Source organism: Boeremia exigua (genome assembly GCF_020726555.1).
Source record: "Boeremia exigua strain MPI-SDFR-AT-0100 chromosome Unknown C7974scaffold_15, whole genome shotgun sequence".
Lineage (NCBI taxonomy): Eukaryota > Fungi > Ascomycota > Dothideomycetes > Pleosporales > Didymellaceae > Boeremia > Boeremia exigua.
The window spans coordinates 454,925-477,526 of NW_025763532.1; the positions used below are offsets into that span (position 1 = coordinate 454,925).

The 22,602-nt window shown below is 52.9% G+C and overlaps 8 protein-coding genes across 8 annotated transcripts; 4 read left to right on the forward strand and 4 right to left on the reverse strand.

Moving 5' to 3' along the window:
- Positions 1–205: 205 nt before the first annotated feature.
- C7974DRAFT_322996 (Alpha/Beta hydrolase protein) lies at positions 206–1,436 on the forward strand (the record flags this gene model as incomplete). Its single annotated transcript, XM_046138876.1, has 2 exons — positions 206–472; positions 522–1,436. 2 exons carry the CDS (start codon positions 206–208, stop codon positions 1,434–1,436), a joined length of 1,182 nt encoding a protein of 393 aa, XP_045991377.1.
- A 327-nt stretch (positions 1,437–1,763) lies between these two features.
- On the reverse strand, positions 1,764–3,001 carry C7974DRAFT_418462 (nmrA-like family protein-like protein; the record flags this gene model as incomplete). The annotated part of the gene is made up of 6 exons (XM_046144160.1): positions 1,764–2,023; positions 2,090–2,378; positions 2,438–2,519; positions 2,576–2,793; positions 2,860–2,915; positions 2,968–3,001. The coding sequence occupies 6 exons, from the start codon at positions 2,999–3,001 to the stop codon at positions 1,764–1,766; spliced, it is 939 nt and encodes a 312-aa protein (XP_045991378.1).
- Positions 3,002–3,295: 294 nt separating this feature from the next.
- On the forward strand, positions 3,296–4,820 carry C7974DRAFT_476374 (uncharacterized protein). Its single transcript, XM_046146682.1, has 3 exons — positions 3,296–3,826; positions 3,878–4,107; positions 4,167–4,820. The coding sequence occupies exons 1-3, from the start codon at positions 3,719–3,721 to the stop codon at positions 4,765–4,767; spliced, it is 939 nt and encodes a 312-aa protein (XP_045991379.1). The 5' UTR covers positions 3,296–3,718; the 3' UTR covers positions 4,768–4,820.
- Positions 4,821–6,152: 1,332 nt separating this feature from the next.
- C7974DRAFT_418464 (uncharacterized protein) lies at positions 6,153–8,569 on the forward strand (the record flags this gene model as incomplete). The annotated part of the gene is made up of 4 exons (XM_046144161.1): positions 6,153–6,427; positions 6,480–7,037; positions 7,086–7,799; positions 7,849–8,569. The coding sequence occupies 4 exons, from the start codon at positions 6,153–6,155 to the stop codon at positions 8,567–8,569; spliced, it is 2,268 nt and encodes a 755-aa protein (XP_045991380.1).
- Positions 8,570–9,547: 978 nt separating this feature from the next.
- C7974DRAFT_79725 (uncharacterized protein) lies at positions 9,548–10,544 on the reverse strand. The gene is made up of 2 exons (XM_046147290.1): positions 9,809–10,544; positions 9,548–9,757 (listed from the first exon to the last, which is right to left on the reverse strand). Exon 1 carries the CDS (start codon positions 10,447–10,449, stop codon positions 9,847–9,849), a length of 603 nt encoding a protein of 200 aa, XP_045991381.1. The 5' UTR covers positions 10,450–10,544; the 3' UTR covers positions 9,548–9,757; positions 9,809–9,846.
- Positions 10,545–12,212: 1,668 nt separating this feature from the next.
- C7974DRAFT_322620 (P-loop containing nucleoside triphosphate hydrolase protein) lies at positions 12,213–16,611 on the reverse strand (the record flags this gene model as incomplete). Its single annotated transcript, XM_046138868.1, has 2 exons — positions 12,213–12,698; positions 12,751–16,611. 2 exons carry the CDS (start codon positions 16,609–16,611, stop codon positions 12,213–12,215), a joined length of 4,347 nt encoding a protein of 1,448 aa, XP_045991382.1.
- A 1,465-nt stretch (positions 16,612–18,076) lies between these two features.
- On the reverse strand, positions 18,077–20,130 carry C7974DRAFT_79792 (uncharacterized protein). Its single transcript, XM_046147292.1, has one exon. It carries the CDS (start codon positions 19,899–19,901, stop codon positions 18,216–18,218), a length of 1,686 nt encoding a protein of 561 aa, XP_045991383.1. The 5' UTR covers positions 19,902–20,130; the 3' UTR covers positions 18,077–18,215.
- Positions 20,063–21,958, forward strand: C7974DRAFT_79762 (T-complex protein 1 subunit beta). Its single transcript, XM_046147291.1, has 3 exons — positions 20,063–20,178; positions 20,234–20,382; positions 20,437–21,958. The coding sequence occupies exons 1-3, from the start codon at positions 20,176–20,178 to the stop codon at positions 21,869–21,871; spliced, it is 1,587 nt and encodes a 528-aa protein (XP_045991384.1). The 5' UTR covers positions 20,063–20,175; the 3' UTR covers positions 21,872–21,958.
- Positions 21,959–22,602: the final 644 nt, after the last annotated feature.

Consider the following 22,602-nt stretch of genomic DNA (forward strand, 5'->3'; position numbering starts at 1 on the left):
CAAATTGCATTGGCTGGCCCCGACTATGACGTCGCCGATGATCTTTCTGCACTCGGCGCCCAGCAAGCCACGCTCGGCGCGTGCCGGGAATGGCTGCGACCCCGGTCAACACCTGATCATGCCCGGATGCATCGTCCTCTGACCTCACTGTCGTCCCACTGCAATCAGCAGAGCCTGCCTCCGAGGAGTATGTGATAGAGACTCGATGGCCACCGTTTTTGGCCTCATATTGCACTGTCTTGTGGTACTCGCCGCCGCCGCTGGCAGCTATGGCGATGCGACGCAGCAGCCACTCGTGCACCCTGGCAACGACACGCTCGTCTCGCAGAAGCTCTTCTGGGAGCTGGAGGAGCTTGCGCGCATAGTCGACATCGCCTACTGTGTTGGCACCGCCGGTCTGGGCATCCAGCAGCCCTTCGAGTGCGCCAGCCGCTGCTCAGACCGCGACTTCGAGAGTTTTGAGCTCGTAACAGTGAGTGCCGGATGCAGTCCTCCACTGTCTCTGTACTGACAGTATCAAGGCATGGAACACAGGGCCCTTCCTCTCCGACTCGTGTGGATACATCGCCCTGGCGCACAGTCCTAAGAACCCACGACTCATCCTCGCCTTTCGCGGAACCTATTCCATCGCCAACACCATCGCAGACCTCTCGACCATCCCTCAAGAATATGTGTCCTATCCCGGCGATGACGATGACGGGTCAACCTCTGATTTCCTTGCGCCCCATGTGCAGTCGTCCCCACCTTCCCAAGGAGATCCACCGCCTGCAGACCCGCCCAAGTGCACCAACTGCACCGTGCACACGGGCTTCTACACCTCCTGGCTAAACACACGCAAGGTCGTTCTTCCACATGTTTCTGAGGCTCTGGCGAAATACCCCAATTACCAGCTGGTTCTCGTTGGGCATTCTCTAGGCGGCGCGGTCGCGACCTTGGCTGGTCTGGACTTCAAGGCGCGTGGCTGGAACCCTCGCGTGACCACTTTTGGCGAGCCGCGACTTGGAAACAAGAACCTGAATACCTACATTGACGACCGTTTCAACGTCACAGACAACCACGAGGCCAACACCTTCCACCGCGTCACCCATGCCGGCGATCCTGTACCCTTGCTGCCCCTGGAAGAGTGGGGCTACTCCATGCACAGCGAAGAAGTCTTCATCTCCGAGCCAAGCCTGCCGTTTTCCATAGCCCACGTCCACCACTGCGAAGGCGACGAAGACCCGCACTGCATCGAGGGCAGTGACGAGGACCGCCCTGCCTGGGGCGTACCCACGCGCTTCAAGTTCTGGCAGTTGTTCTTTGCGCACAGAGACTACTTCTGGCGTCTTGGCCTGTGTCTTCCTGGCGGAAATCCGACGGACTGGTACAAGAAGTTCCCGAAGCATAGTACCGGTGATGGCGATGATGAGAGTACACAGGAACCTAACGAACTGTAATGATTGATGTATTAACGTACCGTAGGATGCATTGGTGTCTTTTCCTTTCAAAACATGTACATGTAGTCTTACCATCACAAAATTGCATTGCATTTCAGGTCGGTCACACATCGTCCGGAAGTACAGAGTGGCTGGTCATCTTCAAGGTCTGTCTTGCAGTGATTATCTAGATATCATCCAAGCTACGATGCCAGAACGATACGACATCTCCAGGGCTCTTGTGATTTTCTTGAAGTCTCTTATTTGCAACACCTGCACCCGAATCTACGACAAGATGTGTTGCAGTTCAAGCTGCTTTGCACTAGCATTCCTCTCTGTTGACATATTTCACGGTTTCGACTCCCAAACCCTGCTCAAATACTCCTCCGCGCTCGTAGGACGAAAGGAAGGCAATCTCTCGTTCCACTCCCCTGGGACATCCCACCCTCCTTGCGCTGTAGAAAGCACATACGCCGCCATAACAGATCTGGAAATCGCCTCGCGCTGGTCGTCAGGAATACCCGGGTGCTGGATGATTGGGACCCAGGAGGCGTTGAACTGACCAGCTTTCAACTCATCGAGATCAAGACTGTCGACTGTGATGGGTCCTGGTCTCGTCAGTCTCTTTTACTGCCGCGATGAGGCTACATGCTGGAGCCTGGCGGGTTACATACCGCGCAGCTTTTCCGCGAGTTTTACCAGCTCCGCGACCGTGATGCGGGACCCTACTACGCCGCCGTTGACAGGCCACGTGCCCTCGTAGTCGAGCGACTGGGCCACTGCACTGCTAAAATCCTCGACAGTCGTTGTGGTGAAGACTTGTCTCCCATCACCAACTATGATAGCGCGGCGGTTCTCGAAGTCGACGAACCATGGACTTACGGAGAAGTGGCGCGTAGTCGAGTGTGGATACGCGAAGTAGTTTGTGAAGAGGCCTGGCTGGAACAGTGTGTATTCCAGTGTCTACAAGGATTAGCCAAGAGCGTTGTAGTCTGAGGGCGGACGGGGAGTCTGCAACGCACCAACCTGTCTTTGTTGATGTCCTCTAGATACGCGCGGATCGCGTCTTTGTACTGGTAGTGCGGCAGGTACGCGTTATTGCGACTATACCACGGTCAATGCAGTCAACAGTACCCTCACGTAACCGCCACGCTACTTACCATGCCCATTCCGAAGGGGCGAAGCGCTTAACTCCCGCTTCAACGCAGGCATCGATAAGGTTCTTCGAGCTCTTGATGGTAGATTCCTGGTCCAATGCCGCAAAGAAACACAACACTACATCTGTACCAGTCAAGATTGAAGCTAGCGCTTGTGTGTCCCTGTAGTCAACTTGCACCACTTGAACGAGACTGTCGTTTTGGCTCTCGTTCTTGAGCGGCTTCTCGTGTCAGCACAGCAACAACTTTTAGGACCTTCATACCACACATACCTTTTACGTGAGCACAGTGACTTCATGCTTGTTCTGTGCGCGGATTTTATCGATCGCTTCGCGGGCGACGTCTGAAGCGAAGGTCAGCCTTGGGCGTGATGTGTACGCAATGTGAAAGCCTACTGCCCGTTCCACCAGCAACAGCAACCTTGACCATAGTTAGTCTATATGTGGACGACTATCTGGATCTTGATTTTAGAATGTGCGGAGACTCTGATGATGTGAGGGTATTCGAATGCGAGTGCGAATGCGATAGGGCAGGCATTTCGCCGAAGAAGCAAGCAGTGGGATAGCCTGGGCGCGGACCAAATAAGACGGAATCTAAAAATTTAAGGTTATCAGACATTGACCACAGAACAGTTGTGTACTGTGTATTATTCGCGTTGTAATGCACTTTTCAGAACGCCGCAGAGGAGCATTGGGTAGTCACACTCCAACCTACTATCGCATACCACAGCGGATGCAAATTCTACACAGCGGATACAAATTTCTCCACAGCGGATACAAATTCTCCACAGCGGATACAAATTCTATAAAGCGGATACAAATTCTACAAAGCGGATGTAAATTCTACACAGCGGATACAAATTCTATTTCAAGATACTAGTCTAGTGTTACTGAACCCCAAATCTTACAAATCTGCACCCCAGACTATGAAGAGGGATCTGTTATTGCTCAAGCTCGGAAAGAAGACGTCCCGCAAATCCGCGATTAGCAATGTACCTCTGGCACAGAGCGCATCCGCAGCCCGTAACCTAGTTGAGCTTACAAACAACGAGTTACTTCCATCTATTAAACCTGAGAGGCTCTTACCGAAGTAGCTCATTAATCTGTTCACAACCATTTCCACCAAATTCACAGACACCATAGCAGAATGTCTTCGATCGTTGCTGTAGCGGGAGGAAGTGGTAAACTTGGCCGTGCCATTGTTGAGAGTCTTGTTGCCAGTGGGAAGTATCAGGTGTTTGTGTTTGCTCGTGAGGTAAGTTTCTCATAGCATGATCTATACTTTGAATTAACATTAATGAAACAGGCCAGCGATGCAAAATCCAGCGAACTGGGAGCGAAGGTGCTCGCCGTCGACTACACTGACGCAGCCTCAATCGTGAACACATTGCAAGAGAACAATGTTGATACATTGATCTCAACGCTTGGATCCATGAATGGCGTGGAGGCTGATCTGAACCTTATCAAGGCTGCTGAAGAGTCAACTACAACGAAGCGGTACATCCCAAGCACATGGGGTATCAAGTACACACCTGAGTAAGCCGATCCAGTGCTGCCATACACGAATAAAAGCCGATGCTAACTGCCTTCCGTAGGGTTGCTAAGATCTTCGCTATTGCTCAGGACAAAATCACATATCTCGACGCCCTCGAGAAAACATCCCTGGAGTACACCGCCGTTATCAATGGTTTCTTCCTGGACTATTACGTCGAGCCATACGTCAAGTCCTACCTCTCTGGCATGACACTTGCCATTGACATTGCCAACAAAGCAGCCGCCATCCCCGGATCTGGTGAAGTCCCAGTTGTGTTCACCTACAGCTTTGACATTGGCAAGTTTGTCGCCGCTCTTCTCAGCCAGTCGTCGTGGCAGAAGGAATCCTACATCATTGGCGACAAGGTTACACTGAATGAGTTCCTTGCCATTGCCGAAGAAGCGAGGGGTACCAAGTTCAGTACCACGTACGATTCGCTGGACACATTGAAGTCCTTCCAAGTCACCGAGCTCCCAGGCCACCCACCTGTGTACCCTTATTTCCCGAAACAGATGCTCCAGGGCATGTGTGCGGTCTTTGGCATCTTGTTTGAACAGGGCTTTTTCGATTTTAACCCCGCGAATTCCTTGAACAATCAGTTTCCAGACATCAAGCCAAGAAGCGTTAAGGATTTGGTCAACGAGGCATGGAAGGGGAGATAAAAGTAGTCACGAGAGATAGTATCAGCCCTATGAGTAGATACAAACTATTGCATACCCTAGTAGTCTCTTTGGATTGATGATGTTATGGAGTGCAGATCACGGACTGAAACCCGGACCAAAGTCACGTGATCTTTAATCGACTCTTCCTTCACAATACAGTACAAGTTCGCAAAGCAAGGCTGATGGATCAAACATCCTAAACAAATACTTTCGAATCGCTGTCATGGCGATCTCCAAGAAGAACTGAGTAGTTCTTTTGTCACAAAAGCACATAACGATGTCGGGGAAACTCATGTACAGTCGTGATACCGCCCGCGGAGTCTTTGACCTTGCAGCAGCAGAACTATTGAGTATTGGGGAGCGATCTCATACTAAAATTTTCACATTTGGACTTGAAGATGTTGCTGGAGCACTGAGTTCTGCAGACAAATATGGAAGGTGGCGGGATCATACTGTAGTTACCCCATGTCAGTCGTCTTCTGGCTGATGGATATATTATCGACCAGCTTCCAATAAAACCGTTACACGAACGAGGTTGTCCACTGCGAAAACCCATCTAAAGTAGACTATCAATCACGCAACATAGTGATCTGTAACTGGCGTTCTTACCATTAAAGTCAATTACACATGGTCAGAAACACAGAGTCGCTCGACATCTTCAAGACCCGCCTTACAGTGAGCCTCTAACCTTGCTTTGATCTAAAGGATAGCTGGAATTGATCTGCTATATCTGCACTGATCGTAGTTGGAAGCAAAATATGTCCGTCAGCCAGTCGATCAACGATCCTAAACGATGCGGTCATCCATGAATCGCGACTTCCCGATTTCAGGAGTCGATCTACCTTTTTTGATCTTGGAGATCACGTAGTAGTACGTGCTAGAAGAGTGGATAGATGCTACCAGCTATATTGTAATGTTCTGCCGCGATCTTGTGCTGAAGGTAGGAAGGCGCGCTAGCGCTAGGTGTAGATGGCGTACCTTATTAATAGTGGCGCTTTACACATGACAACACATAAGAACTACATGACGTAACCCTAGTATTAACTATTGTAAAGGTAGCTGCGTGCCCTTTGAATTAAATATAATCACTCTCTACCCTTACGCGTACATGCATGTGAAAGACGCATCGTTGTAGAAGGCTAGGACTGGGCATCTGCGAGGACCGTAAAGAAAAACATCAAGCTGGCGACTGCTGAAACAGTCAGATGTGTTTGGTTGGAGCAAAAAGCCGCACATCATACACAATGCAGCGCTGCAGGGGCTCATTTCAGCTTGCTGCAAACCCGGATGCAACCCTTCAGCCTGGTCATTCTCAGTCTATAACTACGCCCCCTGCATCGCATACGCGCTGAGACTATTTATTTTTCTGTTGCATAGTGTGCACGATGCCCCAAGATCGCAGCTACGAAGAGCAACCTCTACGATGCATGGCCAATTACTACGATCATGGCCATGCCAATTACACTACGGCCACTCGCTACCAGGCAACTACGGAAGGGTGGATTCCTAGTCGTATGGCGAACTACACAGGTACTCAATTCGATGAAGTCCGCATGGATTACCAAGAAGCCCAAATCCATCGCCACCCGGTTCGTGCAGAAGCGACTCTAGGCCACCCAGATTTGAACAGTTCAAGTCGACGGATGCATGAATCAGGGCAGTAAGGTCACCGTACACTCACTCTGTATCAATTCTAACGCAAAACCTACTAGGACTTCTAGTACCGCCAACGACGTCAACCAGCAAGGAGCAAACCTCAGCGCCAGGCCCTCTTTTGAGACTCAGTCAGACGATGTAACCAGACCTTACCGGCCACACAAGTATGGGCCGGAGGTTGCCAAACGCTTTCGGTATCATCTTGAACAATCTAGATTCTACGGCTGGCGAGTTGGAGTGCTGCTTGGAAGCTGTGTTTCCACGTTTGTACTCATCTGCAACATTGCCATGATAATCGTAGGCGCGAAAACAGGATCTGGCTATGATGGAGAGGGCGTCGCAACGCTTATGGCGGCTGACGAAGAGACAATCTCCAGGTGGAATACTATTTGTCACGTCTTCATCAACATTCTCAGCACAGTTCTGCTCTCGGCGAGCAATTACACAATGCAGGTTCTGAACTCACCCACCCGACGAGAAATAGACGTGGCTCATCTGCGCGGAAGGTGGCTCGACATTGGCCTTGTCAGCATTCACAACTTGAGGGTCATATCTCGGAAAAGAGCAGCTCTCTGTTTGATGCTAGCAGTATCATCGTTGCCTCTGCACCTCTTGTAAGTCTCCGTCCAACTTCTGAGTTAGTGTCGGCTCACTGTATACAGCTACAACGCTGCGATCTTTAAAATCATCACACTGAGCAAGTACGATGTGCTGATCATACAAGAAAACGACCCCATCTTGAACAAGACTCTCGCTCCTGGTGAACGTCTAGACCATACTGCATGGAAGAAAACCTACGAAAACCCATCAATCACACGATATAGTGATCTGTATTTGACTATTGATCAAATCTCGTTTGTAACGAAGAACGACCTCGCGGAGGTAGATTTCTCGATTGCGGATCATTTCCCACGAAAGATAAGAAGCGATGCTTTCGTCAACATGCCTATGCCTACAGACGCCGGCTGGATACCCTTCAACAATTGGACTTCAACAGTGTCAAACAAGTCCATACCAGATACGCTACACATCGTAGAGGGCTGGGCGACTCGGGGTAAATATCAAAGCCGGATACAGATCAGTCTTCCTTTCATGATTGTAGTTGTCGCTTTCAACTTCTTCAAGCTTGTTATCATGGTCGGTGTGCTAACGATGGACTCGTCAGAATACCTCGTTACTTTGGGCGATGCTGCAGCTTCTTACCTGGAGCACCCCGAGGATTTTACAAAAGAAAAGAGTATACTAGAGCTTGACAAGATGCTATCAAGTTTTGAGAGCCATAGTACCATAGCCTCTAGGTGCTTTTCATGGCAGCCACGGCGACGACGCTACTGTTCATCAATCGGATACGACAAAACCTGGTCTGCTGTTATAGCGTGAGTGGATACCTTTGTAAGATACCATCGGTCTCTGACATCGCTACAGCGGAACATTACTGGTCATCGTCATTACTCTTTTCCCAACGAGGGTAACTGATTTGGGTAGTGGGATGTGGCAGTGGGGATCTGCATCGAGCGGCACCATCTCGTTCGGCGCAACGGGAGCATCTACAAAGGCTACACTCTGGAACGCTTGGCTGGCAAACATGCCACAGGTCCTGCTGTCCCTCTGCTACATCAATCTCAACGCAATATGCACTGCAATGGCAAGCACAGCTGAGTGGGACGGCTTGGCCACCACGAAGAAAGGGCTTCGAGTTACCAGACCGCGAGGCAAACAGCGCAGCACGTACTTCCTACAGCTCCCATACAAGTGGGCAACACCACTCATGATGACCAGTGGTGGGTTACATTGGTTGCTATCGCAGACGTTCTTCATATCTCGTCTCGACTATTACAACACTGAAGGCGGACTTGAGCGTTGGACCTCCGCCTGCGGGATCTCATTCTCTGGTCTGATCGTCTTCTGTGTTGTCTGTGTGGCCCTGGTGGCGATAGTTCGTTGTATAGGTCGCTGGCCTATGATGCCTAATCTTCCACTGGCAGAGAACTGTAGTATCATGATCAGTGCAGCATGTCATCCGGATCCGAGCGAGGTGGATCCGCATCTGAAGAAGGTGCAATGGGGTGTCATCCCCGGTACTGGGCGTTGCTCGTTGTCGTCGAAGCCCACGATGAGGCCTCAAGTCGGTGAGACGTACTCGTAACAGTCTGACCAAAGACACCTTCCGACCGTATGTACCGTATAGACTGTCCCTATGCAATCAGAAATCTCAATCGCTCTAGCACAGTCAAACATGTGACCGTCCCTGAGCAGTGGAAGTATCGTAGAACAGGCAACGCGATGCCACCACCAAGCAACTGGCTCGACAACCACATGCATGCAAAAAAAGAATGCAATACATCAAGCTCACCACCACCACCCAATCGCACTCGATTCTAAAAACTCACCCGCAACCCAAAATCCTCCGCAGCCCTAACGCACGTCCTCCGTCAGCATTCCACGCAGCCCGGCAACCCCCCGAGGACCCTGACCAAAATATACAATACGTCGTACTCGGTCCCGTTCGTACAGCGAGCGTATCCGCACCTGCGCCACCGCGAGCGGGTCCACCGGCGGCGCAGCACAGCAGTCCATATTTCCTATCCACCGCAGCCCACAACTAGGTATTGTACATAATTCCGATAAAATGCAGGGACCATTCTAATTTCGGGCCCGTGTGATTGCGGCATGGGCCTGCACGGTTTGCGAGTTTGGCAGTTGCAGGACGGGTCGTGGTTGCGGCTGGAGCGGGGCGAGGCCACACAGCGCCGCTGGGGCTGGGGGGTTGGTTTGGCGGACCGCGTATGTGACGTGCGCGTCCCGGGTGCGCGTTTGAGGGGGCGTTTTGCGTTCGACGGCAACGTCAGGTGCGATGTTTGCGGACTTGTTTCTCATGCAGGTGGAACGCACCGGTGCGCTTGGTATGACACAAGATGATGAGTGGGGTTGTGAAACTGTTGAGGGGGTGACATAAGTGTATTCATCATGACGTGCAGGAGCAGTTATGCAGGAGCGATAATTTTGAAGCCAGCCTTGCGGTTATGCAAAGGCAATTCTCGATTGTTCCTCTCATCGTGCGTGGTAGCTCTACTGCGAGTCTGTCGCACCTGTAGAAAATCCTTCGTAAACTCCTAGCGCCTTAATCCTTGCCCAAATGCGTTGATATGCCCAGTAAAGTGCGCCTGGTGCGCCGTGACCCAGCTGTGTCCTGTGGAAACATGGACAGAAGCGAGACAGAAATATGTACATTAGGTACAAGCAATAACAGTAGAAAGAGGATATCATAATGATGTCGGGAGAAGTGTGCGTGTGGATGGCGTCAAAGGTCGTGCTCATGGCGTGTCGAGCGACTCTAGCGAATGTCAGCTATAATTCAGAGTTGGTGCGATACGGAGCAACATACCTTTGACAGTGCTGTTGCTAGCGGAGCCCGTTGCGAGCTCAGTTGTGTGGAATCTCCTTGCTCTTGCCATCACCGGCCCAGACACCACCACCGACCGCTCGCGAGATGCCCACACCGAGGCCGACCGCGGCACCTATGACGAGGAGAGCGATGATGATCTTAATCCATAACCTCTGCTTGCTGGTCAAGCCCTGGAAGAGGTTGCAGCCCTTCTTGCGCTTATGATCCTTTCGCTTCTCGAGCACGGCTTGCCTTGACGGCCACATTGTGCACTCCTTGACTTCCCTGACGCGGCCGTCGACCGAGACCTTAGGCAGTTGCTGTGTGGTAGCAGCCGAGAGTGGGGCACCGGCCTCGAGGTCGCGCTCGAATGTGTTGATGTCGAGGTGCACCTTGCTCTGTGGGGCGCTGGCATTGTCGAGAGAGCGGCGAGCGTCTGGGTGCTTGTAAAAGGCAGAGTAGGGGTTGGATGAGTCGATGTCCATTTCCTTTGCAGTGGCGTCCGCGGTGGCTGTCGTCATTGTCGATGCGTTGGATGAAGGGGCCGGAGGTGCAGGCGATGATGTGGACTTGGGTGCAGCAGGCTTGCTCTCAATGGTGGCGCCGAAGGTGACAGGCTCCTTTTCGTAGTGTGTCGCCATTGTGAATGTCGGAAGGAGTGACTAGTGACAGGGGCAGAGCGTGCAATCGGCCTATATGCAGTGCCGCAGGGACGAGTTGTCAGAAGACCCTTTGCAACGATTGCTCACTGCAGATGCAGCGGAGAAATGCTGTGCAACGTCTGGCAACCAAGCTGGGTTTGCAGCAAGAATGACACGCGGGTCAGGTGATTTAACGCAGTATCGACTTCCGTGAAGTGGTTTCCAGGTGAGGTCGCTCCTGAGACGGAAGGCTCGACACGACAGGGGTGCTGTTTGTAAGGAGGGAGCAAACAACGGTTATAGGTGGTAGATAGCTGGCCGACCGGCGTGCGTCAGCTACAATTGCTGCGGGGAATAACAGAGAACGACAAGAGAGCAGCAGGAGAGGAACAGTACAGCTAGCAAAAGGAGCGTAGCTGACGGGCGCAGGCCGTGATAATGAGCTTGGAGGAGAACTCCAGACCCAGGGCCGGGGGAAGGTCTGAGCGACCGCTGAGTTCCAAGCTAGACGGCCGATCGCAATTGCTAGGCCAAACAGGGACAGGTTCCTGCGAGGCGACTTTGTTCGGCCCTTCGTTTGATAGGCTGCGCCAATATTGACCATTTGCTCGCTCTTGTCTGTCGCAGCGCTCCACTCTCAACGCTCATTGCGGTCAAGACTACATGCTGCGGTCCCCAACACTGGTTATCTCGCGCCTTCTCGTTCTCATGTGAAGAGCTTATCGCGACCTCTAAGCACCAAGTGTCTTGACGCTGCTGCAAGCCAGACATGGGCTCGTCACGGCGTCCCTGAACGAGTTCTGAAAGGCGCCGCACTCAAAGGAGCCAAGCTCGCTTGGTCACGAATCCGTGCAGAACGACTGGAGCTTGGCTCGACAGCATGAGCCCGGGCGAGTCAGCTTGCGGTTAGAGCGCGCGGTCTCCAATTGCTTGGGCACATTAGCTGCTCATACCCACGCGGAGAATGCTGGCCGAGAGCCACGGCGGCGCCTTAACTTGATGCAGTGTGCGGCGCGAGTGATTGGCACCCGACCTGCCTGTCGTGGCCGTGACAGAGCTGCAGCCGAAGGCGACATCTGATGAGGTCTTCCAGACGTCTGGAACACCAGTCTCGACTGCATGCATCGGCGCCGCCGCACCGGCAGACCCAACAGCCTTGCAATCGCAACTTCAAGCGCCCCCAAGCGGCTGGTGGCGCCTGCTGCTATCGCTCATTTTTCGAGGAACTACCGAACTAGATTGCCAGACTGGCCCCGGCTGAAGGGACGCTTGAAGCAGAGGTGTTTCGATACCAAGCCGCTAGATCCTACCACGCTTTGCGCCGCTTGTACAAGCCTGCGGTGTGCGGCTGGTGAAGGTTTATTGAGGTAACAGCCTCGTCCTCAGCTGCTGGACAGCACATGACAGTAGCAATAGAACACAACCAGTTTTCGAAGAGACTATTGAACATGGCCTTTTCAGCCTGTGTATTTGCAGTCGGTACTACCCATTTTCTGTAATCTCAGTATCCACCAGTACGAAACAGACCCTCGCTAGACATGCCATGCCCAGTCGAACGTTGAGGAGCAGCGGACAAAATGCCGCTACAACCGTCATGCTCATGCGCGTAAACTCAGACCGCTTCCGCAACAAGCACCGCGTGCAAAATTAGTGTACAAATTATTCCGGCCAACGTAGCTTCATCCTTGAACCCCTCCATCGTAGCGCGGTAAAATGCGCTCGTGGCTACGTACTAACACCACCTGCACCTGTGCACGCGGCTCTTAGTGCTTCACCAGGAAGTCTTCCCTCCGAATCCCACTACGCTCGCACATGCCTCTGAAAATGCCGCCCTGCTCGTACAAGTTGATGGGCGAATCGAGCTCGGCGATCTGTCCCTGGTCCATGACACAAATGCGATCATAGCCGATAATAGTCTTGAGGCGATGCGCGATGCAGAGCAGCGTCTTGCCCGCAAAGCCATCAACAATTGTCTTCTGAATCTTTTGATCGGTCTCGAAGTCGACGCTCGACGTTGCCTCGTCGCAAATGATAATCTGTGATCCTCGCACGAGTGCGCGGGCCAGCGCGAGCAGTTGCCGCTGTCCCAATGAGAAGTTGAGGCCTTCCTCCTCCACGACGGAGTCGAGGTGGATGCGGCCGCTCTTGTCGCCCATTTCGGCCTCGTTGGACACCAGATCGGCCTGGCGGAGAGCAGACCACAACTCCAAGTCTGACTTTTTGTGGAATGGGTCGAGGTTGCTTCGAATCTGTGAACAAAGTTAGCACGGTGGTTATGAGGAGCTCACGTGAGTCGCTTACGGTGCCCTTGAAGAGAGTGGGATCCTGTGGGATGATGGCCAGGTTCGAGCGCAGGTTCTGCAGCCCGATCTTGCTGATGTCCATCCCGTCAATGGTAATAGAGCCGCCTGCGAGTTCCTGCAGGCGGAACAGCGCAGACATGATCGAACTCTTGCCTGCTCCTGTACGGCCGACGACACCAATGCGTTCGCCGGCGCGAACATGCATGCTCAGACCCTTCAGTACCAGTGGTAGGCCGTCACGATAACGCATCTCGACGTTCTCGAAGACAATCTCGCCATGTTCGGGCCAGGTCGGTCGGACTTGGACGTCGGTGTGGAGAGGCGCTTCTTCTTCGAGCTGGGTGCCATAGTGGTAGATGCGCTCGGTGGAGTTCATGTTGTTCTCCACTTCGGCCAATTGACGGACGGTAAACTGGATCATCTGGACAATGGTGAGAATGTACGACAGGACAAGACCGGCGATGCTGGGGTTGACATTGAAGCGAGACGTGACGACCAGGATACCTGTGGTGAAGACAAGTAGAATACCGACTACATCTAGGCGGGTGCTGAGCCAGCGCTGGTTAGCAAAGGTTAGGTAGTAAGCACTGTTCATGTCGTCGATCGCCTCGCGTACGGTGCGCGAGAACTGATTCTGTAAGCCGTAGGCGCGGATGGTGGGTGTGCCCATAACGGCCTCGCCGAAGCGTGCGAATACAGTACTGCGCAGGACGGCCTCGTGGCGTTTGACTTCGCGGGCGGAGGACCTGTAGAAGGCGGCTGAGAACAGGAAGAAGAGGAACAACGGTCCGAGGGCGATGGCGTAGTAGTAATAGTAGGAGATGATCAGGATGAAGACCGAGATGATCATAGCAAGCGTGAGGAAGTACATGCGAATGGCGTCAGTGAGGGTGTTGTCCATGACATCGATGTCCTTGGAGAAGCGGTTGGTGATGCGTCCGAGAGGCGTCGTATCGAAGAAGGACATCGGTGCGCGGAGGACCCGAGTGATGGCCATGTGCAACATCTTCTTGCCAGCTTCAGTACCAAACACTGACACAGCCCACGAGAACAGGAACATGAGAAGGGCTTGGCTGAATCCGAAAGCAGCGTAGGCACCAATGTAAACGCCCTCACTGTAGCCGAACTTGTCAGACGTCCAGTACGAGAGCCACAAGCTGGTGACGATGTTTGCACCTTGAGACAGGACAAGCAAGATGAAAACAAGAGGTCCGACCCAGATGCCGCCTCCTGCTCTGATGTACTGGAACCAGACGTCCCAGGACACGTTCTTGGTAGCACGTTCCTCGACTTGCATGAGCGCTGCAGCCTTCTTCTGCTTCTTTTGTTTCTTCGCAATTTTCTTCTCGTCTTCGACTTCGTCTTCCAGCACCTCTGCCTCCTCTTCATGCTTCTCCTCCGAAGCCGTCATTGTCATGAGCTGCTGGAAACCTTCGTTATGAGCCATGAGGTTGGGGAACGTATCAACCGCCTGTATCTCTCCCTTCTCGACCCAAATAATCCTGTCGCAGCGATTTAAGACGTGAAGCTGGTGAGTAGCCAAGATACGGCACTTGTCTTTCAGCAGTCCACAGATAGCATTATCCATGATATGGCGACCGACATGTGCATCGACAGCGCTGAGAGGATCGTCCATGAGCACGATATCAGCGTTGAAGTAGATAGCCCTGGCGATGTTCATGCGCTGCTTCTGGCCTCCAGACACGGTGATACCACGCTCGCCAATCTCGGTGGCGTCTCCAACAGGCAGCATGTCGAGATCCGGTCGCAGGGCACATGCATCGATGACCTGATCGTACCACTTCTGCTTGAAGTCTTTTCCAAAAACGATGTTCTCGCGTACTGTGGCGTTCTGGATCCATGCATACTGCGGGCAGAACGCACGGGAAGCGCCCATAACGACCTCACCGCTGGTCTTGCGCATGTCGCCAGCAAGAGCAGCAAGGAGTGAGCTCTTTCCGGAACCGACGCTTCCAATGATAGCAACCAGCTCGTTTCGGCCGAAGGTGAGGTTTAGTCCGCTCATGCTGAAAGGCTTCTCTTCCGCTGCGTTTTTCTGTCTTTCCAAGTCCGCCGCTTGTTCGTTCTCTTCGGTCTGCACCCTCGCCTTGGTCTCGGCCTTGGTCTCGTTTCCTTCCTTCTTCTTGTTTGGCCCGTCTTTCGCTTCATCGCTGGTGGGATGACGTTCCCAGGTGAAATCTGCGTTTTGAAGAACAACGGCATCTTTGGCGTCATAGTCCCACTTGGCGTTATCCTCGGCTTCTTCTGCCATCAGGAATTCCTGGATACGCTTGACTGAGGCGTTAGCGTCAATGACTTGACCAATAACGAGAGGCAGGAAATTCAGCGGGATACGCATTGAGTTGAACAGCGCCAAAGAGGAGAAGATCTTCGCCGGGTCCAAGGTGGGGTTGACCTGGGAGAACGTGATGAATGACAGCATGGAAGCGAAGACGGGTATGGACATGCCGACAGCGAGAACGGCGTTTCGGATAGTAAGAAGGACCTGAATTCCCCGGATCTCCTTCTTCCTGATATCCTGGATGCGCTGGAGGAAACTCGTTTCCCAGCCGAAGAACTTGACGAATCGTACTGCTTGCAAAATTTCCTGCGTAAGGCTGACACGCTGGTCGGAGACTTTGTTGATAGCTACACGACGATGGAACAGAGTCTTGACGCATTTACCGAGCAATGGCATTGCGATTATGATTAGTCCAAGACCGGGAAGAGCGCTGTATGTTAGGTTGACCAGGAGAAGAGCTGTCGTAATCAAGATACCGATTGGTGCTGTCCAGATCATATGGAAGAATCCACTGGCCTGGTCGACGCGGTAAGTATCGGTGGACATCAGATTAACAATTCGGCCGTTACCCCAGCCCTCACCACCTCCAGCGACACCCGTGGAATCCTTTGCCTTCTTCTCTTTCTTTTTGAGGATCTTCTGATACCACTTCTTCTCTTCCTCACTTCCGGGCTTGATCTCCGGTGGCGGCGCTTCCAGGACAGCTTGACCACCCGCCTTGGCCCTGCCGGAGAGCTTCATCGCCTTGTCGAAGATAGCCGTGATCAGTACAGCACGCGCTTGTCCACCGACCATCATACCGCGATACATGAACTGGTTTGTGAACAAACTTTGCAGAGCCTGCATCGCCGTGATTCCGATGACGAGACCGATTCCTTCGCCGATTGGTGGCGGTGGCGCATCGCTTCGTTGGGCGACGTAGGCTCTGACAGCGAAGTTGATCAAGTATCGCAGCACGAACGGTGCTACGGCCTGGATGATGGATGCGGAGAGTTGGCAGAGGCCTCCGAGGATGAATTCGCGTTTGAAAGTGTCGAACATGGCCATCAACAGTGGCCTGTCGCCACCCTCCTCTAAACGCTTCGCGAAAGCTGCGTTTAGGCGCACTATGAGCACATCAGCACTCCTGTCAGGATTCACGGACCAGATGTCGGTCCTCTCAAGCGGTCGCTTGTATCCTGTGGCCATCAAAGGCTGCATCCATTGGAAGGTGAGTCGACTGATCACATTGGCACTGTGCTCTGGACAAACTTCCCGCTCCTTTGGAATCGGTGGCTTGGGGCCCCATTTCAGCGGATTGAGTCTCTTGTAGAACTTCTTCTTCTTCCGTGTCGATGCCTTCGTACTCGCATCGCTGTCGCTGAAGTCTGATACTGCGCTGACATTGCTCTCGAGCCGTGTTAGACTTTGCCGCCTTTTCGGGTCTGCCTCAGGATCATGCGCGCTGGGCTCCGTCTTTATGGGTTCGTATTCTGTAGGGTTCTCTGCTGCAGCCTGGGGATCTGCAAGTCCAATGACCTTCTCTTTCTCTCCGAACGATGATGCGGACGACGACATTATGTATTTGTCGGTGCTCGCCTGACCGGATAGGCAAGAAGCCGACTTCCGAGAACCAAGTGTGCTAGAGGAGCCGCCCGGCAAATCCTACAAAATCGATTCTTTCACGCCCCTGAATTTTGGAAGCGACTGTCTGTTCCTAGGGTAGAAGTCTAGCAAGTGAATGTCGCGAAAGCCTGAGGGAGGCAAGTTGACTCGTTGCAGGATGCAGGGTCAGTCCAGATGATATATCCCGGCAACAGTCATGAAATCAGTGCGTCTCCTAAGGCTAGCCTCCGGACGCAGCGGACATAATATGTCGCCAATCAGCAGCACGCGAAAGGCGGCAGAATCTGGGGTTGCTAAGCACCAAAGAAGTTTTACGCCATCGGTCGTTGTTGTCGCCCGACGTCCCGAGCTTCAGATCTGCGACTGTCCGCGAAACATTACTCGGAAGGAGGTCTTGATTAGTTTCGGTACATATCTTTTGCCGATCACGTCCAAAGTGTCTGGAGCACATAGCTGGCTGCCCACGCGGCCCTTGTTCTGACAGGTGTCGCATTGTTGTTTCCACGGTTCAAAATGCCGTATTGTCGTATGCGGCCTGGCCCACTTTCCGATCGCTAGACTAGCGGGTGGGCAAAAAGCTTGTGTTTCGTGGAACCTGGATTACTCACCGGACGAACTGTCTGATTACTTTGTTCGTGAGGCGTATGATAATACGATGCACTAGTTGCAATTCACCTTGGAGTTGTTGTACATCATCACCCTCGGGCGTCTTTGTGTTTCGCTCTGCGTAGCGGCACAGGTTTTCCGGCTCTCCACGCACAGTTGTGCAACGCGCATCTCAAGTCGTCGTGATTGTTCTACTGCTGACGGTCAATATGCGGAGCAGACGCGTCCCCACCTGCACGGCTCGTTCAACGAACGGGTGCCGCCCTTTCGCGGATCCTGTCTTGATCATAGCTCTACCTAGTAGGACCGTAAACAGCTTGTAGCTGCATATCACCTGCCACTTGTGTAAAGCTGATGCCTGGCTCTTGTCATCCTCAACGTCGTTCACCGCAATTCTGTGTGTCGAGCTATAGCTGAAGAGGTAGAGCCTGGGTGACTGTGCCCCTGATGAATAATTGAAGGGAGTCGAGCGAACGGCAAAGATAGGTACTCGGAGTGTTGTAAACCCCGACGCTGGTTTGTGGTCAAATGCTGATGTGGAAAGTCAAGGTAATCGTGCACCGCGTGCTGACGGGTAGCACATGTTTGTATAATATGTTCGAGTTCGGCAGGCGCCGGCAATTCTTGAGCACGTTATAATGAGAAAGATGACGCTCGATCAGAGATAACATGTCCGAATGGTTTGGTAAGAACAAGTTGCACTTCTCCTCATCTTTTGCACACAATCCCAAGGCGCCACGCACAAGGTTTGAGACAAGTCTCACCTACAGTACGGATGGATGGTTCATGGGGATCGCACCGTCAGCACTAGCATCGAGGCCACCAGCTTTGGCACACTTGCTGGAATGACAGGCGGCTTTTGTACATTTAATAGGTCTGACAAAGTTCACGTCCAATGTTACGTTGCCCATACATACTCCAACTCGAAAACTTTCGGCAACGCTTGTGAACTAGGCCTTGCCCTTGCTTTTGCCATTGGTAGCTGGCTTCGTTCTCCGCCTCTCCCAAACCATTACATATGCCTCCTTGGTGAAGAGCGTTTCGCCTTGCTCTTTCTCGACGAACAGATCCTGAATACCGTACCATTCGTCTCGACTCCTATCCTTGAGCTGCACTCTCCAGACCTTGGATTCTTGCTCTCCTTCTACGCTATCGTCCTTCTTCTTCACAGCTTCGTGGGTGATGTTGGCTACCAGGTCGTAGTAGATCGGCTCGCCAGGTGGGTACTCTCTTGGGTTTGGCTCTACGTACGGCGACATGTCGAGAGATGTGACTGGGAACGTAACGATCGTTGGGTTGCGTTCGGAAACGAACTTGTTCTTGCTAAAGCGCTTGATGTTGAAAAGCAGATATGGTGGGAGAGGATGCAGGAGGCGATACCGTACACGGTCTTTCATCTTCTCTTGTGGCTGTATGCCGTTGTACTTGTTGAGAATCGTAGTCAAGGGCACTTGAGGGATGATGTTCTTCTCCAGCGCGTCTTGGAACAGCGGCGCAGCTGGCAGATCTAGAGTGAGTACAAGAAACTTGCTGATGCTCGACTTGACTGCAGCATCCTCGAATCTCAACCGATCTCCCGCATCTGCGCGTGCTGTGATCTCTTGCGATTCGATTTTCATTGTTCCTTGGAAAACCTTCTGAACGATGCTCGACCCGGGTTTAGTCTTTGAGCCGCCAACAGCCAGGTGGAGATTGTTGAGGAACCAGGAGAGGAAGTCAACCGGGTCTGACTGCTCGGACAGACTGAAGCGCTTTGACGATCGCATTGAAATCTCCTGAAGCAGTTCGTGCGGTGATACATGGGTCTTGAATGCACGGGGATTCCATATCTTCCTGACCAGAGTGCTGAATCGTTGCGCAATTTGCGGTCTTGACGACAAGTCTTCAAGCATAAAGTAGTTTCGCAGAGGGACGACATGCGACAAGGCTTGTATCGCCACGTTGAAGTAGTCGTTTGCTTTAATGTTGTTCATGCCCACGAAGCCTGGGATGTACTCTCTGTTGAACAGATCCCATGACACCTTTGGCTCCTTGTCCAGTCGCGCGACTTCTTCCCTGCTCATGCGCGGATCTACTACAAACCTGATGTCGTCTAATGATTTCGACTTCACCTCGTAGCCCTCTGGAAGCACGTAGACCTTCTTTGTCTCCATGTTGACGTACACATGATGCCCTTCTTCTAGCGCATGAAAGTATGCTTGCGACTTCGGCCCCCTTCCTTGGAAGTATTTGCCGCAAACCAAGCAGGCGTAGACGTTGATGTTCGACAGCGTAACGGAGCATAGCTTCTCGAAGTCAAAGTCGAGCACTTTGCGATTTATTGTGTCGAGGTAAAGGTCGGTGTATCCTGCTTCTGGCGCGGTTTGTCGTCTCGGTGCAGCCATTGCAGACTCATCTTCGTCAACCTCATCTAGCGCTCCTGCTTCCTCAAGCTCCTCGTGCTCTTCAGCATCTGCGCCTAGAATGTCGACCTTGTCTTGGTCTCCCCGTCGCGGAGACATGAGTCGCCCAGTCGAAGGCGCGCCATTCGTGTGCGGTTCGTCCATGTCTACATCTTCGACTCGCGCTCGTTTAGAAGCTGGCGACGGCGCATCGATGACATCTTCGAGAGGCTCAAATGCCGGTCGCTTGGACATTGCGGATTGTTGGATTCGCAGAAGCTGCGGACGTTTCTAATTGAGAGGTAGCCTATGTCGACGAGGTGTTGGAGCTCGGTATCTCTTGTCTTGCAGTATATGGTATGATACTGTAAGTGAGTTGCGCAGCTTTCAAGCTCCAGGCAACGTCAAAGGTCTGTGCGCATGTCCAAACACTGCAAAATCGCGGGCCGCTCGAAAAAGTCGCGTCCGAAGGCCACCACCCCACATCCTCTCAGATACCCCTCCTTGCTTGTATACCAACACTTGCAAGATGGTATGCATCTCCACATGCCCGGTATTTGTTTGCACCGCTGACCACCTGTGTGTAGTCGAACCCCACTCAGATCTTTGCGGACGATGTCACGGAGGAGAAGGGTGAGAATGCGCGCCTCTCCGCATTTGTAGGCGCCATCGCCGTCGGCGACTTGGTTAAGAGCACACTGGGGCCGAAGGGAATGGACAAGATCCTCCAGTCTGCGTATGATGGCCTCACAACATAATGCCGAGTACAGCGAAACTCACAAGTACACAGGTCCACAGGCGAGATCCTGGTCACAAACGACGGTGCTACTATCCTTAAAGCTATCGCCCTCGACAACGCCGCCGCAAAAGTACTGGTCAACATCTCGAAAGTCCAGGACGACGAAGTCGGTGACGGCACAACATCGGTCACCGTTCTCGCCGCAGAGCTCCTCCGAGAAGCTGAAAAGCTTGTTGACCAGAAGATCCACCCCCAGACAATCATCGAGGGATACAGGATAGCGAGCCGCGCTGCGCTGAATGCTCTGGAGAAGATTGCGACAGACCACAGCAAGGATGAGGTAGCTTTTAGGGGGGATCTGGAAGCCATTGCAAGGACAACGCTGAGCTCCAAGGTGCTGAGCCAGGATCGTGACCAGTTCTCCAAGCTTGCAGTTGACGCTGTGCTCAAGCTCGGGGGCTCAACCGACCTCACACACATTCAGATCATCAAGAAGGCAGGAGGAAAGCTCAAGGACTCCTACCTTGACGATGGCTTTATTCTCGACAAGAAGTTTGGCGTGAACCAGCCCAAGAGGATAGAGAACGCTAAGATCCTGGTCGCAAACACATCAATGGACACAGATAAGATCAAGATCTTCGGCGCCAGGGTGAAGGTGGACTCGACCGGCAAGCTGGCTGAGCTGGAGAAGGCAGAGCGCGAGAAGATGAAGGCCAAGGTCGAGCGCATCAAGGCACACGGCATCAACTGCTTCGTCAACCGACAGTTGATCTACAACTGGCCAGAGCAGCTCTTCGCAGATGCCGGCATCTGCTCTATTGAGCACGCAGACTTCGACGGTGTCGAGCGACTGGCATTGGTCACTGGCGGAGAGATCACATCAACCTTCGACCACCCAGAGCAGGTTAAGATCGGCGAGTGCGACTTGATCGAGGAGGTAATCATTGGCGAGGACACACTCATCAGATTCTCTGGCGTTAAGGCAGGCCGAGCATGCACAGTCGTGCTCCGTGGTGCTACCGAGCAGCTTCTTGATGAGGCTGAGCGATCGTTACACGATGCCCTTGCGGTTCTGTCACAAACAGTCAAGGAACCCAGGACAACGCTTGGTGGTGGATGTGCGGAGATGAACATGGCAAAGGCTGTTGCTGAGGCTGCACAGAACGTTGAGGGCAAGAAGGCCATCGCCGTTGAGTCTTTCGGCAAAGCGCTACAGCAGCTGCCTACTATTTTGGCCGACAACGCTGGTCTTGATTCCAGCGACCTCGTTACACGGCTCCGAAAGGCGGTCTACTCCGGTCTCACCAGCTCTGGACTCGACCTGCTGTCGCCCAGCGGTGGTGTAGCGGACATGCGCGAATTGGGTGTCATTGAGAGCTACAAGCTCAAGCGTGCGGTCGTCTCGTCGGCATCGGAAGCCGCAGAGTTGCTGCTGCGTGTCGACAACATCATCAGATCAGCTCCTCGCCGCCGCGAGCGCATGTAAGGCTGTGACAACTCGAGACGACGGGCATGATAGCGTAATGGCTTAGACGAAGTGTATATCACAAACGAAATCCATGCAGTCAACGAGATCGATCGTGTTTCAACGAGTGACGTAGGGCGAACTTTACGACAGTTGAAGCTAAACAGTAGGCAACCTTGGGAATATAGCTGAACTCTAAGCGTGATTTTTGCGGACGCGTTGTGTTCCAAGAACCGTGACATGCAGACCCCAAACCTTGCAGATATCTCTCGCTCGAGACCTTCCTCCCTGGGTAGAATTTGAGCAAGGAGTGGCAGTGGGATAACAGTGTGTAGGACGATGCCGAGAAGATACCGCCTTGGTGTGGAGTTTTCCGTGTGGCCGAAAGGCTGTGGTGGCCGAAAGACTGTTGCGACCGAAACCTAGACAGCGAGTGCGGCGATCGAGAGCGTACGAAACACCGCGAACTAGTGGTGCTCGTGGGACCGGTGTTTGATGCACAGAACCACCTTGCCGCTGTCGTGCGATGATGCAAGGACTCACTGCCTGCAAGATGCCAGGCTGCACATCTGCGATCAGATTGCCGCTCACGGGCGGCAGTCTGTGTTCTGGTGGTTGAGACACGGTCAAGTGGAGAAGTTCAAGCTTCAGGGCGAGCAAAGGCTGGCTCGGGGTCTCCTAGGCTCGATGACAGCGTGGACACACGTGCAAGACAGGCGACGCACACCCAATGCAGGAGACGCTGCAGACGG

Bases quoted from the DNA above. Each gene is read 5' to 3' on its own strand.
- C7974DRAFT_476374 (XM_046146682.1), top strand. From the start codon at position 3,719: ATGTCTTCGATCGTTGCTGTAGCGGGAGGAAGTGGTAAACTTGGCCGT. The intron at 3,827-3,877 runs GTAAGTTTCTCA...TTAATGAAACAG, and splicing joins TGTTTGTGTTTGCTCGTGAG to GCCAGCGATGCAAAATCCAG. The intron at 4,108-4,166 runs GTAAGCCGATCC...TGCCTTCCGTAG, and splicing joins GGTATCAAGTACACACCTGA to GGTTGCTAAGATCTTCGCTA.
- C7974DRAFT_79725 (XM_046147290.1), bottom strand. From the start codon at position 10,449: ATGGCGACACACTACGAAAAGGAGCCTGTCACCTTCGGCGCCACCATT.
- C7974DRAFT_79792 (XM_046147292.1), bottom strand. From the start codon at position 19,901: ATGTCCAAGCGACCGGCATTTGAGCCTCTCGAAGATGTCATCGATGCG.
- C7974DRAFT_79762 (XM_046147291.1), top strand. The intron at 20,383-20,436 runs GTATGATGGCCT...ACAAGTACACAG, and splicing joins GACAAGATCCTCCAGTCTGC to GTCCACAGGCGAGATCCTGG.